General features: G+C 51.8%; 9 protein-coding genes across 9 annotated transcripts; 6 read left to right on the top strand and 3 right to left on the bottom strand.

The window, feature by feature from the left end:
• Positions 1-13: 13 nt before the first annotated feature.
• PPTG_23776 (hypothetical protein) lies at positions 14-2,011 on the top strand (the record flags this gene model as incomplete). The annotated part of the gene is made up of 3 exons (XM_008912953.1): positions 14-310; positions 345-1,566; positions 1,596-2,011. 3 exons carry the CDS (start codon positions 14-16, stop codon positions 2,009-2,011), a joined length of 1,935 nt encoding a protein of 644 aa, XP_008911201.1.
• A 3,877-nt stretch (positions 2,012-5,888) lies between these two features.
• PPTG_15667 (hypothetical protein) lies at positions 5,889-6,817 on the top strand (the record flags this gene model as incomplete). The annotated part of the gene is made up of 3 exons (XM_008912954.1): positions 5,889-6,321; positions 6,368-6,456; positions 6,530-6,817. The coding sequence occupies 3 exons, from the start codon at positions 5,889-5,891 to the stop codon at positions 6,815-6,817; spliced, it is 810 nt and encodes a 269-aa protein (XP_008911202.1).
• A 3,438-nt stretch (positions 6,818-10,255) lies between these two features.
• Positions 10,256-10,516, bottom strand: PPTG_23777 (hypothetical protein; the record flags this gene model as incomplete). The annotated part of the gene is made up of 1 exon (XM_008912955.1): positions 10,256-10,516. The coding sequence occupies one exon, from the start codon at positions 10,514-10,516 to the stop codon at positions 10,256-10,258; it is 261 nt and encodes an 86-aa protein (XP_008911203.1).
• A 399-nt stretch (positions 10,517-10,915) lies between these two features.
• Positions 10,916-11,089, bottom strand: PPTG_15668 (hypothetical protein; the record flags this gene model as incomplete). Its single annotated transcript, XM_008912956.1, has 1 exon — positions 10,916-11,089. The coding sequence occupies one exon, from the start codon at positions 11,087-11,089 to the stop codon at positions 10,916-10,918; it is 174 nt and encodes a 57-aa protein (XP_008911204.1).
• A 262-nt stretch (positions 11,090-11,351) lies between these two features.
• On the top strand, positions 11,352-11,823 carry PPTG_15669 (hypothetical protein; the record flags this gene model as incomplete). Its single annotated transcript, XM_008912957.1, has 2 exons — positions 11,352-11,648; positions 11,731-11,823. 2 exons carry the CDS (start codon positions 11,352-11,354, stop codon positions 11,821-11,823), a joined length of 390 nt encoding a protein of 129 aa, XP_008911205.1.
• Positions 11,824-11,950: 127 nt separating this feature from the next.
• Positions 11,951-12,418, top strand: PPTG_23778 (hypothetical protein; the record flags this gene model as incomplete). The annotated part of the gene is made up of 1 exon (XM_008912958.1): positions 11,951-12,418. One exon carries the CDS (start codon positions 11,951-11,953, stop codon positions 12,416-12,418), a length of 468 nt encoding a protein of 155 aa, XP_008911206.1.
• Positions 12,419-13,042: 624 nt separating this feature from the next.
• On the top strand, positions 13,043-14,781 carry PPTG_15671 (hypothetical protein). Its single transcript, XM_008912959.1, has one exon. It carries the CDS (start codon positions 13,132-13,134, stop codon positions 14,620-14,622), a length of 1,491 nt encoding a protein of 496 aa, XP_008911207.1. The 5' UTR covers positions 13,043-13,131; the 3' UTR covers positions 14,623-14,781.
• A 7-nt stretch (positions 14,782-14,788) lies between these two features.
• On the top strand, positions 14,789-15,525 carry PPTG_15672 (hypothetical protein). The gene has a single exon (XM_008912960.1). The coding sequence runs from the start codon at positions 14,862-14,864 to the stop codon at positions 15,234-15,236; it is 375 nt and encodes a 124-aa protein (XP_008911208.1). The 5' UTR covers positions 14,789-14,861; the 3' UTR covers positions 15,237-15,525.
• Positions 15,272-16,046, bottom strand: PPTG_15673 (hypothetical protein). The gene is made up of 2 exons (XM_008912961.1): positions 15,525-16,046; positions 15,272-15,456 (listed from the first exon to the last, which is right to left on the bottom strand). Exons 1-2 carry the CDS (start codon positions 16,003-16,005, stop codon positions 15,341-15,343), a joined length of 597 nt encoding a protein of 198 aa, XP_008911209.1. The 5' UTR covers positions 16,006-16,046; the 3' UTR covers positions 15,272-15,340.
• Between the last annotated feature and the right edge of the window lie 315 nt (positions 16,047-16,361).

Below are 16,361 nucleotides of genomic sequence, written 5' to 3' on the forward strand. Positions count from 1 at the left end.
TGCCACCGACGCGATGGTGACAAACGACGGTGACGACAGGTTCCGTGCAACGTCGGCAGTGACGTTCCAAGAGCTGTTGGTAGTAGGCAGTACGCGTGTGAAGACAACGACGGAGAGGCCGATGGACGCTGCTGTCGCGAGAGAGTTGGCGGAGACATGCACGGACGAACTACTGGATCCACACAGCGGCGTGAGCGGCGAGTGCTTGTATCGCGGGGCAACCAGCAGTGGCGTGATGATGATGAAGGCGGCCATTGACGCGGAGATAACAACCCGTGATGATTGTAGGGCGAAGCGGTACGTGCAGACTGTGAGACCGGCGATGAAATCGCTGCGTTATCCAGGTGCCCGACGGTCGAGAAGGAGAACGACGAGAACGACTACATGCAGCTGAGGAAGGCGGCGTGCTAACGTCTGAGGAAGACGGTGTGTTGACGTCTGAGGAAGGCGGCGCACTGACGTCTGAATATGGAGGCGTGCCAGTGACTGAGGAAGGCGGCATGAAGACGATGGAGAAGAATAACAGGGCACTTGAAACAGTAGTCAACACGATGTTGACAATAGCACCGGTTGTGAAAACGGCAACGGAATTCATGCCACTGACCACGACGGTCCCAGTGATGGCCACGCCTTCATCAACCACGCGGATGACGGTGACGGCACCAAGTGAAGACGCAAAGGAGACTACGATGACTACGGGGTGTACCATGAAGCTGGGCAACCATCCAGTGCCAGATCGTGCTCACGTGGCTGCAGTACGGCTAGCCAGGAAGCAGGCGAAACGTGACGCCGAGCGGCATCGCGTGGAATGTGCAGTAAGACGCGCGACGGTTATGCCGGTGAACGACGATGAAGTGGTTTGTGCGGTGGTCGAGCTTGAATACGGACAGCGAGTCTGGCGACAACGACAAACTGATGAAGCGTTGATTGAACTGGAAGAACGGAAACAACGACGATGGACGGAGACGCAAAATCAGGACCAACGAAACTCGCAAAGTGCACGAGTTAGTTTGGTACAACGACTTGGAATAGCCGCAGTGAACGTGGCCAGGGGCTCCGGTGTGGAAGCTGACGAAGGTTTACCGACGGCAGTCATGGAATTGGACGGCGAGAAGTACGATATCAAGTGGGATAGTTGTGCCAGATATTCCGTAGCGGGGACAGACTGGATGGAACGTGGAGAACGAGTGCGGGGACCAGCCCCAGTGGACTACGTAGAAGGAGTGGGGTGCTTCCTTCTCGATGAAGTCGGAGTTTGGGCATTCGAGATGCGCAACGTGTACGGGCAGGTGGTGCGAATCACGGCATGCATTATCGAGGGCTGTACAAGTGAGTTCTTAGTGGGGGTTGACTTTAAGAAGGAACACAAAGCAAACATGGATTTTGACAAGAACGAAATTTTCTATCATGAGAAGGAGCTGTTAGTTGTTGTTCCGTTCCGAACGGAGGATAACAAGAACGGAGAGACGAAGATTGCTGTGGTCAGACTGGCTCGGTGTGCCAAGCTGACACGAAATGCGGTAACACCAGTGACGATCATGGTTGCTGCTCCTGATGGAGAGACAGGTATTTTCGTACCAACACGTAGTAGTGAGGCCGTCATGCTAGCGACCACCGTGACGAAGGTCGTTGGCGGCAAAGCACTCATCCCGGCAAAAAGGAGTTGGGAGTGTGGGTGCCGCTTACGAAGGACATGCAGATGTTGGAATTGAATGGAGAACTGGAGCCCGACAGAGTCTATAAGTGGCTCGAGACCCTCGGAGATACTAAGACGCCCCTGGACAATGAACATGAAGTGCGAATTGGAGAAGACGAGGCTATGACACGTGCATTAGTGCTCAAACTACTCAGGGCCTATACAATAGTGTCTACCAACACCGGAGATTGTCCACCGGTGACTTCGCTAGACATACAACACCACATTAATACCGGCGATACCGCACCGATAATGTTGAAAAGGAGACGTCAGGCTCAAACCGAGGACGCTGTTATTGAAGATAACGTCGCTTAAGATGCCGCAAGCAGGCGACATAGAAGAAGGAGATGGCGCTTGGGGGTCTCCTGTTGTACTCGTGCGCAAGAAAGATGGTGAAATAAGATTTTGTATTGATTACCGAGCTCTGAACAAGGTGACGAAGTGTGATGTATATCCGTTGCCCCGTATTGATGAAACCCTAGAAGCTTTACGTGGTGCGCAACTGTTCATAACACTTGACCTACGTTCAGGCTATTGGCAGATCGGGGTAGCTCCCGAAGATTGTGATAAAACAGCTTCTACCACAAAGCAGGGATTATATCGGTTTAAACGCATGCCGTTTGGGTTAATGAACGCTCCGTCGACTTTTTAACGAATGATGAATGGTGTCTTGCGTGGACTAACATGGACGACTTGTTTAGTTTACCTAGATGACATAGTGATCTTTACGCGAGGTGGAATTGAACGCCACATCGGACAACTAGCTACGGTGCTACACCGATTATCTTCGGCTGGTTTGACGCTCAAATTGAAGAAGTGCCTATTTGCTACTCGTACGATAGAATATCTTGGTCAAGAGCTGACTAGCGACGGTGTACGACCTGTAGAACGCTTGATTTCGGCGGTAGAAGGGTTTCCACGCCCACGTGACCCCGTAGAAGTAAAACGCTTTGTGCATTTGGCTGGCTACTATCGCAAATTCATAAAGGCCTTCGGCTCCATAATGGCACCCATGACGCGGCTACTGAAGAAAGACTGTCAATGGGAGTGGACCGAAGAGCAGCAGTTTGCGTTTAAACGCGTGAAGGCAATGTTGACAACAAAGCCCTTGCTCGTCTACCCGGACTTCACGTTGCTTTTCCGACTAGTAACAGATGCAAGTAAGGTAGGGCTCGGTGCCTGTTTGATGCAAGACCAAGGACGAGGCTGGCAGCCGATCGCATACGCAAATAAGGTGAACAACAGTGCGGAGAGTAACTACTCGATTACCGAACTGGAGTGCCTATCAGTCGTTTAGTCCGTTAAGGTATTCAGACCCTACTAGTACGGTAGGAGATTCGAGATTGTCACGGATCACGCAGCCCTAAAATGGCTGATGACCCGTCCTAATTTGGCTGGAAGACTACATAGGTGGTCGTTAACCTTACAAAAATACGAATTCGAGATTTTATACCGTCCAGGAGCGACTAACGTCGTCGCTGACGCGCTCTCCCGAGCACCTACAGCGATAACGGCGACGGGTATTGGCGATAACAAATGGCGACGAGAACTACGAGTCACACGCACGGAAGCAGAGTCGAAAACAGAAGACAACGAGCTACCCACGGACGTCATCAGACAAGACGCCGAATTGGAGACAAGGAGGGTGGTAACGACGACGCCATGTACGACGAGGACGGTACCAATGTCACGGACGATGGCGACGTACGGGCGAACGGCAGTAAACGTGTTCGCTACGAGAGCAATTAACACGACAAAGACAGTGAAGCACAACGGTGAACCCAAGTCGAGCTCACAGTCAGTGCCCATGCAGGTACAGACGCGGTTGGCAAAGAAACGCGAGGAAGCAGCGGCGGCAACGGCCAAAGCAGCAACAGCGACCTCGGCGGCGGCGCACGTGACGACGTTGAATGGCGCCGATGATGACACGACGATGAACGGTGGCGTTGCGGTGACGACGGCGGCGACGGTACTGCCGACGGAATCGCAGGACTAGTATCACAATGAAAACGGATCTAGTGGCGAGCGTGAAGGCGTGGCCCTGATCACAACGAAATGTAGTGGCGGACTTGGTGGCGAGCGTGAGGGCGTGGCCCCGATCAACACGAGTAATTCCGACGGATACGGTGGTGAGCGTGAGGGCGTGACCCCTATCCAGACGAACAATGATACGGACGGTGGTGAGCGTTAGGGCGTGACCCCGATCCAGACGATTGACGATATGGGCGGCGGTGAGCGTGAAGGCGTGGCCCCGACCGCGAACGACCACAAGAAGGATGAACGTAACGACGGCGTTACTCCTGACACGATGATGGCGTCCGATCACACCAACGAAGTGAACAACACGGTGATGCCAACCGTGTCGGTGCACACTCCAACCGTGGCGGTCATCCCGGTGTTTCCCGAAGCTCCATTGATGAGGAAAACTGGGAGAAGATCACGAACGCCACGAATGGCTGCACAGCAACGACCGAATACGCGAGCAGCAACCAGAGCGCAAAAAGCCCGTGAAGCAGACGAACGACGAACGACGGCTCTAGAGTCTTCGCATTCAGACCATGGTGAGTCACGACGTACCGAAACTACGACGGCATCGACGCCGACGAAACAAGGAACGACGAGCGAGGCCACAATGCGGCACCACGAGAACCTAGCGCGACACGTAACGTGGGCTAAACCGCCAGTGAGCGTAGTGATGGACGACAAGCAGGCGGGAGACGTGAAACCCACCGAGAACGCATCTGAACCTACGACGATCAGCACGAGAACAACCACCAGCTCGACTACAGGCCCGACGCTAACTGGGTCCACGGCCACCGACAAGACAGTAAGAAGAATGTCGACCGGCGTCCAGCTGAACAACACGAAGGAGAAGACTAAGACGAACGGAACGACAGTGACAAAGACGCAACGCCCAGGTAACATGATGATTCCGACGACGATTGCACTGGATAAGCTTGACGACGACATGGTGCAAACGGAGGAACTAACGTTGCAGCTCACGGACCAAGAGATTGTGACCGCACAGCAGCGAAGCCGACTTGTACAAGCAATGCTGGAGGCGGGTGACTACAAAGGAATGATAGTGGAACGTATATTTGGATTAGTTGTGATTGAAACTACACGAGGACGACGAGTCGTTTTACCACCGACCCTCTGGTCGATTGTATTCAAGGAGATGCACAGATCGATTTGGGCAGGACATCTACGTGGACCCCATATTTATGGAAGGATCGCTCAATTGTACTGGTGGCCAGGTTTGCACCGTGAAGTGAATCACTGGGTACGAAGCTGCCAAGAATGTGGAAGCCGAAAAGCACGACCACGAGAGGTGATACCGCCACTACGGAGCCTGCGAGGAGGGGACGTTGGAGACCGATGGGCGCTAGACGTGTCTGGACCCTTTCCGATTGCTGATGGAGGTGAACGTTACGTCATCCCGGCCCTTGAATATGTAACACGATATGCAGTTGCACGGAGTGTCGTGCAGCACACGGCTGAACGAGTAGCGACCTTCTTGATGGAGGACGTGGTGCTGAAGTACGGAGCCTTCCGTGAACTATTGACGGACGGTGCGTCAGAAATGACGGGACGAGTGATAGAGCAGCTAGTCGTATTGATAAAAGCTAAGCAAATGAATCCGGTCTTTATCGACCGCAGATGATAGGATTGGTAGAGCGCTTCCACAGAACGTGGAAAGACTGCGCTTCAACATTCATGGCGTACGAACGTCAAAACGACTGGTGTGATTGGGTACAATGCGCGGTGTTCGTGTACAACTACGCTCAACACTCGACGGTGGCTTTGAGCCCCAACGAATTGATGATGGGTCGGAGACTGAGACCTCCGAACGAGCTGTTGCGTGGAACGGAGCTTACTGAAGCTGGTGAGTTAATGGAGTACCATCGCCGATTGATGGCAGCGATGAAACGAGGGCGTGAATGTGCAGAGCGTGCAAGACAGAAGGAACAAGCGCGTCAAGACTACTACTACGATCGCAAAGTCAAACAACGACGAACATTTGAACCAGATGACCGCGTTTGGGTCTACAACCCACCAAGAGGGCCAAAAGCAACCAAATTCACCAATGGATGGGTCCGATGAAAGTGGTCGAGCCCGCTGGATATGAAAACTACGTGCTAAAACGAGAAGATGCGGCCAACCAGAACTAATAATAGCTCATTCGTTGTTCATGGTGAGCCATCACTCGACAACATCTCTACTACAACGTGCAGCCCATGACATCAACGAACAACTCGAACATGAAGATTTCAGCACACCGGCAGTCAATGACGAGACGACAAGAGCGCTTGTACTTGCAACTGCGACAGGCGATAATGGAGTAACGTCAAAGACGACTCGAAAACGACAACGAAGTGCAACAAACGACGAGAACGATAAGAGCTTTACACTGGTGGAACTCCGGAGACGACGAAACAAAGGTGGACAGAACGTACTGGAGCACAAGCTGCGGCCCCTTATTTCTGGATGGACACGAACAACCCACGGAGGTCGATGGTCGACGAAGGACGGAAGGGCGAAGCCTGCTGGATTGATCGAGACTAATACGAGAAGCTGCATCGAAGCGGCCGGGTCGCGGAAGACCCGGATATTGAGGAAGTCGTGTAACAGGGTGACGGTCGCGCCACTTCGCCAGACGGCTGACGACAGACAGGAATGACGGAGAAATGAAGAGTCGCACACGAAAGATCGCACGAAACGAGCGGGCAAGAGCGGCCGACAAAAGATCCAAGCGACTGGTGAGTGAGGCGGCGAGAGCGCCAAGATCACTTTGGAAATTGCCGGACGGAGGTAAGTGGTGCTGGTGTGCAGCGCCAACACCGACTGACTGGACGGCTGGACGGACAAGGACTCGGCAGACCTGTGTGTCAGCCTCGAGCCCAACTGACTGGACGACTGAACGAGGACTCGGCGGACCTGTGCGTCAGCCTCGAGGCCCACGGACGGCTGGACGGACTCGGCGGACCTGTGTGTCAGCTAGAGACCGACAAACGATACTGGACGGGCGGACGGACGGTTGATGAACTGGACGACCACAGTGGACAACGATTGAAGACGGCGATTGAAGTGTGCTTTTGGCAGGAACCGACGAACGAGTGAGCGGGCGAGGTTGGATCTGCATCCTTCCGAGTCTACTGAAGGTTGCATTGTTATAGGGTGGGCGCCTGAGGCGTAAGTCCCGGACGTGACTAAGTGGGCAATTGCTACGGCTCGGACATCGGAATACACCAAGAGGACATCGAGATTGTAGTTGGACAGAGTATGATTGACTGGACGAACGAACTGAATGATAAATAAAATAGGTGGCGCAGCCAGTCGGGCTCACACCAGCGCGGGAGACCGAGTTGTCGACCGACGGCCATCCGGATCTTGGACGTTTATCAGCACTGGACGAACCAAACTCTGCAAGTGGAGTTAGCAAACTCGTTACAAATACCTGAGTTTAGTTGGCTACGCGAAAAAGTAATGCATAAGATGAGGCAGGAGCTTACATCCTTAATACCGGTACCAGTTTAAAGCGACATGCCCCCAACAAGCAGGAAAAATATAATATGCTTATTATCTCCACTTTATATGCATTGCAGTACGGTCAAAAAGGGAATGAGAAACCAGATTGGCGCCTTCGACGAAATTTTGAGTAGTACTTGGCAGTGGGCACATAACTCATGTTTTGCTCGACTTTGCAATTTTTTGAGCGGCTAATACCCCCCCCCCCCCCCCACACACACACACACACCTACAGATTTGAGCTGAGTAAAGCTATAAAATATTTTTAAGTGTAAAAAATATGAACAACCCAGTTCTTCTTCAGGCGGTCGGTCGAATAAGTCGTTTTATTTCCTTCATTTTGAAGCGTAAACTCCTACGTTAATTGCTTTGGTTGTTGCCAGCATTTTGCAGACTATATAGTTCGGCTTTGGTCGAGCTTTGCCACACAATACCATACTACTGTTTACTTCGATGTACTAGTCACAAATTTTGGCACTAGTCACGTGATATTTGATTATATTCAATGTTCTTCTTTAAACTTGATCTTCCATTGCCTGTAATCTATCACACTCCACCAACGCAGTAGTGCTTGGCCTGAAGTAGTTTAGAGACGACATCGTAAGAGGCACCATGAGGTAAAGTTGGGATAAACTCCTCACGCGCGTTACACCAACGTAAAATGACGACTTCTGAGGCACTTTACGGGTGGAGTATCGAAGCGGCCCAAGAACCATTTTATCCACGGTAAGGCCTTGACATTTTTCGGTAGTCAATGAGTATGCAAGAACCAGTGGAACTTGAGTAATTGAAATAACGAAAGACCGGGTATTCATGTTGACCGTGACATCCGCCGCTGCTCTTTTGCAAATAGGAACGACTCCAAGTGGCAATGTCGGTATGAATACGACTCCCGCCTCTCCTTAGCAAGGCAACATTGCCTCCGTAGATCGCTTCCCAGCAGCTTCCCCTTCTAATATGTGAGGTTACGGGAATGTCGTTCTTGTCCGACTGGGTCAAAATTCACCATTTTTTGGATCGGATCTTAAAAGGTTATAAAGTATTTTTTTCGCTTTAGCTCTTCTTTTGTCAATTCAAGGTATTGAATTATTACAGAAATAGCCAAAATAATAAGAAACAGGATATCCGAGGGTTTCGGTAAGACTCTGGATATAATATCCAGAGAATACATTAGGAATAAGCTGAAACCACTGTGACAGAGACAATACCAGAATTCATTTTAACTCCAAGATAACGAGTCGGGTTCTCAAGCAACGCATTTAGGGTCGAAAGACACTACACAACAACAGCAACAACAACAACAACAACAACAACAACAAAAAGAGATAGCCACGGAGGCCAAATGGACTGGGCTCGTGGCGAATCCTGCTAACACTAAAATTTCAGGCCGCCACGCTTCTGAATCACAATTTGTGATCGTTGTGGTGGTGCGGCTACACAAGTTCTTGAACTTCGTCGGCCAGCGACGCCACACTCTTCGAGCCATCGCTCTCAGTTGCTGTAGCGCATTTGGCCAAAATTTGGCTCATTTAATGAGCCAGCCACGCTTGTGCAGGTTATTTGGGAGTGAAAATCAGACATTGGAACATATATACTTATATGTATTGGTCTGTCATCAAAGAAGTAGTAAATGGCTGAACACCAAAAACAACAATAATGCGTTATTTCTCAATGATCGTATTATGTAAGTCTCACGAGGGGGTAGTGCTAGTTCACTATTAGCTACACCTAGCTTACCCGCTAGTCCCAGAAGATCACTCCAGTGACGCTTGACTCGAGAGACGAGTCTCGGCGGTGGCTACCGTGAGTCGGTCCCAATACCTCCTGTTTACCTTGAGAAACATGATCATCTCAAAGTGAATAGAAAGAAGGGCACTACGAGTCGGGGTCAGCACCATCTTTGCTTGGGAAATAGCCTTTCGTATCGATTGCTCGTTGGGGGCACCTGGAACAGAAGGCCGTCGTAGCTGTGATCCAACGAAGCTTGACGGCGGCGTTTTGGCCCCGAGTTTATCAGCGAGTCCGCGAACCCGACTGCGTTGGCGTTGGCTCCGTTCCTTTCATTTCCTTCTCGCGCATGCTCCACCTGCAGCGACGAAAGCGCGACCGCTTCACCCTCCGTCAGCGCGTCGCCGATGCAGACCTACATAATATATTATCCCTTTCGTGAACGGGTACTTTTGACCTGGCTATATTATACTATAGAAGGTCAAGTAATTAGGCCATCAAAGGGGCATTTTGCCCTCTTTCATAAACTACGGTATTACAGCAAATCTTCTGCAAATCCTTGTAGTTCAAGTAGAAAGGGCAAATCCGGTCCGTCCACCACACAAAAAAAATAATGAAAGGGGGCATTTTACCCCCTTTCGTGGGTGACACGAGTGGCACTCGATGATACACCCTCCAAAGGGAGCAAAATGCTCCCATTGACCACGAAAGGGTTATAATCAAAACAAATGTGAGTACCAAATATTGTACTCACTTCATAAAATTGAAAACTATTAAATAATCTATTGAATTTGCTTCTGCCAGTAATATCTAATTTCTTGGAGCCAATCCTCTTATTATTTATTTATATGCATTATTATTTTCCAAAGCCTGCTGAAAATACTGCTTTTACGGTTGAGTTCATTCTTTTATTCACGCGTTACTTTACCATGCGGTGCGCTCCGGCTGCCAAGCAAATGAACTCGTAAAACGAGTGAATGCATTTGTGCCAATGCTTGCACCCTCGTTCTACTATTCAACTGCGCTATCTGCAAACTGCAGTTTGTCTTTTTATGCCTTTATCTTTACTACTGCGCCAATCACTTACAGCGCTGCGAGTACGAAACATAATACGAATGCTGTCGCTTGTTTACTACGAGTTCATTTGCTTGGCCCCCGAAGTTCACCTACACCATGACACATTAGTATTTATATATGCCCGTCCATAAAATGAATGGAAGCAAAACATCAGAGCAGGCTCATCTTTCCAGTCTGGAATGTAAAAGTCGCGCTAGGCAGGCGTGGAATAAAAATCTGAAGGGTTCACCGACTACGGTGTCGGTGATAAACCCGCAGCAACACAACTCGCCATGCACGTCCCCAGTGCAATGTTGCAGCCGATGATAGCGGGTGCAGTGCCAATACCTGCAGTAACGGTACCGAATACCGCTCCAGCAGCGGCATAGCATGCCACGGCGACGGCATTACACCCGGTCTGGCAAATTCCGTAGGCGATCGGCCCAGCATTTCGGTCATGCTGGCGAGTCCCAGCAGTACGAGCGCAACGGTGAGTCTCTTGGCCATCGCGGTGTTTCGATAGGCTTGGACTTGTGCTCGAGGCAGCAGAACGAATTGTGTGTTGCTCCTGGTTTCTTCCGGTACCGACAGGTTGGGACAACCAACTAACTTGAGCAAATTCCCCAGAAGAGAATTTGTACCGCAAGTTTGTCACCTTAGTTAACGGTGGTAAGTGTTGTGGATTATACTGGTCTCAGCAAGATGCTGAATGACAACGCGGTACAGAGCTCTTTCACCGAGCACTGTCACTTACTTACTCACTGGCTTCGAACAGGACAAGTAAGAACGCAACAGCAAGCATGTGATAGACCAATTTGGAATTGCATTTTCGTGAAAACCATCGTCGCGGCACCAGCGATCACAAGCAGCGAAGCCTTTCCTGGATATAAAGACTGCATTCTCTCTTTACACCTTGGAAGCAGGTCCGTCATTATGGTGACCGATGGGAGACAGCCCACCCGTGGGTGTGGCGTTCTGATGGTATCGCACAGGCTCCTCGATCTGCACGTTGTTGTGGCCCTGGTGCGAATCGCCGCTGGCCACGAACGTCAGGCCCAAAGACATGAGGAAGAAGAACATGGCGATGAAGTCGAAGACCGTGGCGCGCGCAGGTTGTGGCAGTGCCTGCCCGAGCCGCAGTTGCTGGTGTAATGATGCTGATCGGCGCTGTGTCCCCAACGAACCGCCCGTATGTGTATGTGCACGACTATGACGTTGAAGTGATGTTCATGAGCTTTTGAAATAGTGGCATAAACAGGTTCCACCCAGATTTGGGATTTCTTATTGTTTTTTATTTTATAAAACCCAACATAAGAGGGCAGCTAGATCGAGGAAAGTGATCATGTCGATGTTCGTGGTCGTGGGCTCGAAGGAGCCGCTGTATAAGATGGAGATGCGTGCACGGCGGGAGGAGAGTGCGCATGTAGACGAGTTCGTTCTTCATGCGGCGCTGGATCTGGTGGACGAGCTCATGTGGACGACGCCCGCCATGGCGCTCAAGGTTGTAGACCGATTCAACGACCAGCTCGTATCAGCCTTTGTCACGGCCTCAGGCGTCAAATTCCTGCTGCTGCACGAGACCCGCAACGACGACACCGTCAAGGCCTTTTTCCACGAGGTGCATGAGCTCTACGTCAAGGTGAGGGGGCGACGAAGAATGTATGTCATCTTTGCCAACAACATCGATGGACCTAACTCCTTTGTGCGTTTGCCGCTTGAAGCTGCTAATGAATCCCTTCTACGAGTATGACACGCCGATCTCCTCCGAAGTGTTTGACGCGCGCGTGAAGACGTTGGCGCGAAGATATTTGTAAATATGGCGGGAACCGGCGACGGTGTGCGATATTACTAGCAAAAGTGAGTGCAACATCATCTTGAGAGCTACATCGAGGTAGCAAGGCCTATAAAGCTCAAGTTAAAGGCTGTACGACAGAAGAATTGATGAAGCCGACGCGTCAGAGCGCGTTGAAACTAGCTTTATTGCAAAATAGCTCTCTGATTTCATTCGTCCGATTAAGTGGCGGCTGTGAAAAGCCTTCAAACTTAAGCACGCACAACCTGGCCGGCGATGCGGTCCAGGTCCTGCTGGCCGTGGCTGGTGATCTTACGGCCACCCTTGTTGACGCCCTCGGGGCACTTCTCCACGACCTTCATCTCCTCCAGCTGCTGCAGAATGTGACGGATGAGACCGCCCGAGGCCTTCTGGAAGTGCTGACGGTGGACACCCTTGCGGGCCGCACCACCGTACACCTTCTTGAGCGAGCCCACACCAGTGTACTGGCGCAAGTACACCTTACGCGCGATCGAGGCGGCACGGATGTAGTACCAGTCCGGGTCGGCGGGCGAGTACTCCTTGAACGAGGCCGTCTTGACCACGTCCCACCAAGCGGGCAGCTCGATCTTGCCTGAACGCTTCAGGTGCTCAGCGTAAGCCTTGATGAAGTCAGCGGGCTTCACGTCACGGACCGTCACGCCGCGCACAACTTCTTCCTCATCGTAGTCAGCCATTTTGGAGTCTGTAGTTGAGTACAAGGCAAAGAGAGGTTAAGAACACGTCTGTACCACCGCACTCAGGCGGGACTCTCAGCCGCCATTGGAAACGAGCGTCGAGTCCACGTCAGTCGCGCAGGACAGTCTCGGTCTTAAGAAACATCGTCATTATAACGCGTCACCCAAAACTCTCTACGACGAATTAAAGTCGCGAGGCGCTGCCCAGCGGAGGAAACGGCCACAATGGTAAAGACCTCCCACCACTACACATCGCACACCGAGCGGCCCCACACTACCGAAAGCATAGGGACAGACACAGTCACTTACTTGTTAGGAGAGGAACTTTGCAACAAATGGAGAGCTCAAAACAGCGTCGAGAAGGTCGAAGCCCCACCACCAGTGAAAGACAAGCGATGCTTTTCAACCAATCCCATATCTTAAAAACTCTTTTCATAGCTGAGGATTGGCTGAAAACGTTTGTATGGTGCTACAGCCAGTCGATATGATCGGATTTGAAAGGGCTCATGCGAGATCGCAATTTCAGTCTTTTCTATAGGTGCCGATTTGGCTGGCCACCAGCGGATCAGTCGTAAATATCGAGCAACCAGGAGACCAAAACCCCGCCCGATACGATGTTGGTTCTGTTCGAGACTGCTGCGGGCCACGCGCTGTTTAAGGTGCAGGATGAGGCCAAGGTGGCCAGCGCTGACGACGTGTTCAAGCACTTTTCGACGCCTGAGAAGGCCGCCAAAGTGCTGAAGCTCAAGGGTTTCAATGCCTTCAAGGACACGACGGAGGCTGTGGCCGCCGCCACCGACATGGTGGACGGCAAGATGGGCAAGACGCTCAAGAAGTTCCTGAAGAAGAACGTGGTGGACGCCGGCCTGAAGGACAAGCTGGCCGTGTCGGACAAGGCTCTGGGTTCGCTCATCAAGGAGAAGCTCAACATCGCCTGTGTCAACGACAGCGCCGTGAACGAGGTTATGCGTGGAATCCGTGCCAACATGGACACGCTGATCACTGGCCTGGAAGACGATGACCTTAAGGCCATGACGCTGGGTCTGTCGCACTCGCTGTCTCGCTACAAACTCAAGTTCAGTGCAGATAAGGTGGACACTATGATCGTGCAGGCCATCGGTCTGTTGGACGAGCTGGACAAGGAGATCAACACGTACTCGATGCGTGTGCGCGAGTGGTTCGGCTGGCACTTCCCTGAGATGGGCAAGATCGTCACGGACAACCTGCAGTACGCCAAGTGTGTACTCAAGATGGGTGTGCGTTCGCAGGTCAAGACTCTAGACTTCTCTGACATCCTGTCGGAGGACGTTGAGGCCTCGATGCGTGAGGTCTGCGAGGTGTCCATGGGTACGGACATCTCCGAGGAGGACGTGACCAACATCTCGGCTCTGTGTGAGCAGGTTATCTCCCTTACCGAGTACCGTGCCCAGCTCTTCGACTACCTGAAGAATCGTATGAACGCCATCGCCCCCAACCTCACGGTTATGGTGGGTGAGCTGGTCGGTGCTCGTCTCATTGCCCACGCTGGATCTCTGATGAACCTGGCCAAGCATCCGGCGTCCACTGTGCAGATTCTCGGAGCCGAGAAAGCTCTGTTCCGTGCTCTTAAGACCAAGCACGATACTCCCAAGTACGGTCTGATCTACCACGCTTCGTTGATCGGTCAGACCGCCCCCAAGCACAAGGGTAAGATCTCGCGTGTGCTGGCTGCTAAGACGGCGCTGGCTGTGCGTGTGGACGCTCTGGGCGACTCGACTGAGGCCACGATCGGCTTTGACAACCGCGCCAAGGTGGAGGCTCGCGTGCGACAGCTGGAGAACGGCTTCTCGGGTGTGCCTAACAGCAACGGCAAGATCAAGAACGAGTCCAAGAAGTACGTCAAGACGGAGACGAGCAAGTCGTACAACGCTGATGCCGACATGACAGTGTCGAGTAAGAAGCGTAAGGCTGAGGCGGCTGACGAGGAGGAGGAGCCGAAGGTCAAGAAGGAGAAAAAAGAGAAGAAGCACAAGAAGAAAAAATCTGCTGACGACGACGCTGACGTGAAGGAGGACAAGAAGGAGAAGAAGAAGAAGCACAAGAAGAAAAAAAGCGCCGAGGAATAGATGACTTGGAGACTTGCGGCAGAGATCCCGGTTGTAAGCTAGCTAGACAGACTGTAGCTGGGTCGCTTGGTCGCTTGCCTCGCCCCCTCGCTCTTTATTGTTTCTTCTAAGGGTGATCATGCTCCCTAGTAACTTTAACATTTTGCTTTTCATTTGCCATTCTAAGGCTGATATTTTCGGTTGTATCTCTGAATTTGGACTCAGTTTAGAACAGTTCTAAATCGACAAAGCGTGAGTGAATGAGTGAGCCCGAGCATCAAGAGAGCAGCAAGACCAGTATGACCCGCTGGCTGGAGGTCCGCGGCAAAGTACAGAGAGTGATGTTCCGCCAGACAGTGATCCGTGCTATGCAGAAGCGCGGGTTGGAGGGTGGCGCCTCCAACGACCGTCAGGATAGGAACCTGGTTCGAATGACGCTGCGTGGAGACTCGGAGAGCGTGGAAGAGCTGGTGGCTGCTCTACGCGAGGGCAAACCCATTAACGATTGGGGTGCCACAGCCACGAGCGTCGAGGACGTGGACGAAGAGCGCGGCCTGGCAATCGAGGCCCATCAAGTAACCACGACTACCGTCGACAACCGTCAGTGGAACCCCAACGTCACCATGTTCCTCTAGAAGGAGAGAGCATACGCATAAATACAGCAAAGAAAGAAGAAAGACAAACTAGTCTATTACACAACAGGAAACCCAGCAGAGTCTGTCACTAAAGCTCCGTTGTCTTAATCGTCGTCACTATCGTCGGCGTTGGTCTGACCGCCACCCAGCATCCCCGCAAGCAGTGACGATGGGTCTGTAGCTCCCATTTCCTCTTGTGCCTTTTTCATCTCTTCCGGGTCTGTACAAACAAAAAGACATCAGTTTCTGAACTCGATCTAATATATGTCCATTGGCATTCAAACTTACCCATTCCCTCCGACAGTTTGGGCAGAATATACAAGAGACCGATAGGCACCACGATTGTCAGGAACGACGGGTTCATAATGAGGCCCAGTATGTTGAACTTCTCACGCTGTTCAAAGTAGTCGAGCTGTTTGACGGGCTCCACAATCAGCGGATAGGTGGCGCGCGCCTTGGGGGCACCAGGGTACTTGTACTCGAGTGCGCGGATGAGTCCATCTGCTGCCACATCCACTTTGTACTGGCTGAAGAGGAACTGCGTCGACGGGATGTCCACCACGTAGCGGCCGGGCTCCAGGTCGCGGAACAGGAAGGAGCCGTCCGCACGCACAAATGCCGTCTGTTCCCCGCCGTTTAGCTGCACTTTAAGCGGTTCCACCTTCTCCGTCACGGAGCCCTGCGGGTACACGGTGCCGCTGATCTCGAAGGCCTGCGTGGATGTCGCCACTAGCAGCGCTACCAGAGCCCACAGCGACATCGTCATCATCGTTACGTCTCGATAGTGAAAGGGGGAAAAACAGCAACGGTAGTTGAAGTGTGGCGCACACAAACCCGCTAAAACGGATATTGAAGCGCTGCAGTCAAATGTAGACCAACAACTCGAAGTTGCGGCAGGATTGCCAACGTAGCGCCAAGTTATGACTTAATAAAGCTAGCTCCTAGATATCCCCATAGTTGACCGCAGTCTATGTTAAACTGCTAAGCAAGAAGAGAAGACGGTAATACTTAAAAGCAACGCTCAAGGTATCCCGATGGGCCTTGATGCAGATACTTGCTGAATAACGTGGATGCAGCAGACCATCGATTTGAGTGCGTAGATCTGGAGCACAAAAGTAGTTTATG

Source organism: Phytophthora parasitica, assembly GCF_000247585.1.
Source record: "Phytophthora parasitica INRA-310 unplaced genomic scaffold supercont2.51, whole genome shotgun sequence".
Taxonomy (NCBI): domain Eukaryota; phylum Oomycota; class Peronosporomycetes; order Peronosporales; family Peronosporaceae; genus Phytophthora; species Phytophthora nicotianae.

Excerpts from the sequence above, each read along its gene's own strand:
- PPTG_15673 (XM_008912961.1), bottom strand. The coding sequence starts at position 16,005 with ATGATGACGATGTCGCTGTGGGCTCTGGTAGCGCTGCTAGTGGCGACA. Across the intron at positions 15,457-15,524 it reads CAAACTGTCGGAGGGAATGG|ACCCGGAAGAGATGAAAAAG; the intron begins GTAAGTTTGAAT and ends TTGTTTGTACAG.
- PPTG_15671 (XM_008912959.1), top strand. The coding sequence starts at position 13,132 with ATGTTGGTTCTGTTCGAGACTGCTGCGGGCCACGCGCTGTTTAAGGTG.
- PPTG_15672 (XM_008912960.1), top strand. The coding sequence starts at position 14,862 with ATGAGTGAGCCCGAGCATCAAGAGAGCAGCAAGACCAGTATGACCCGC.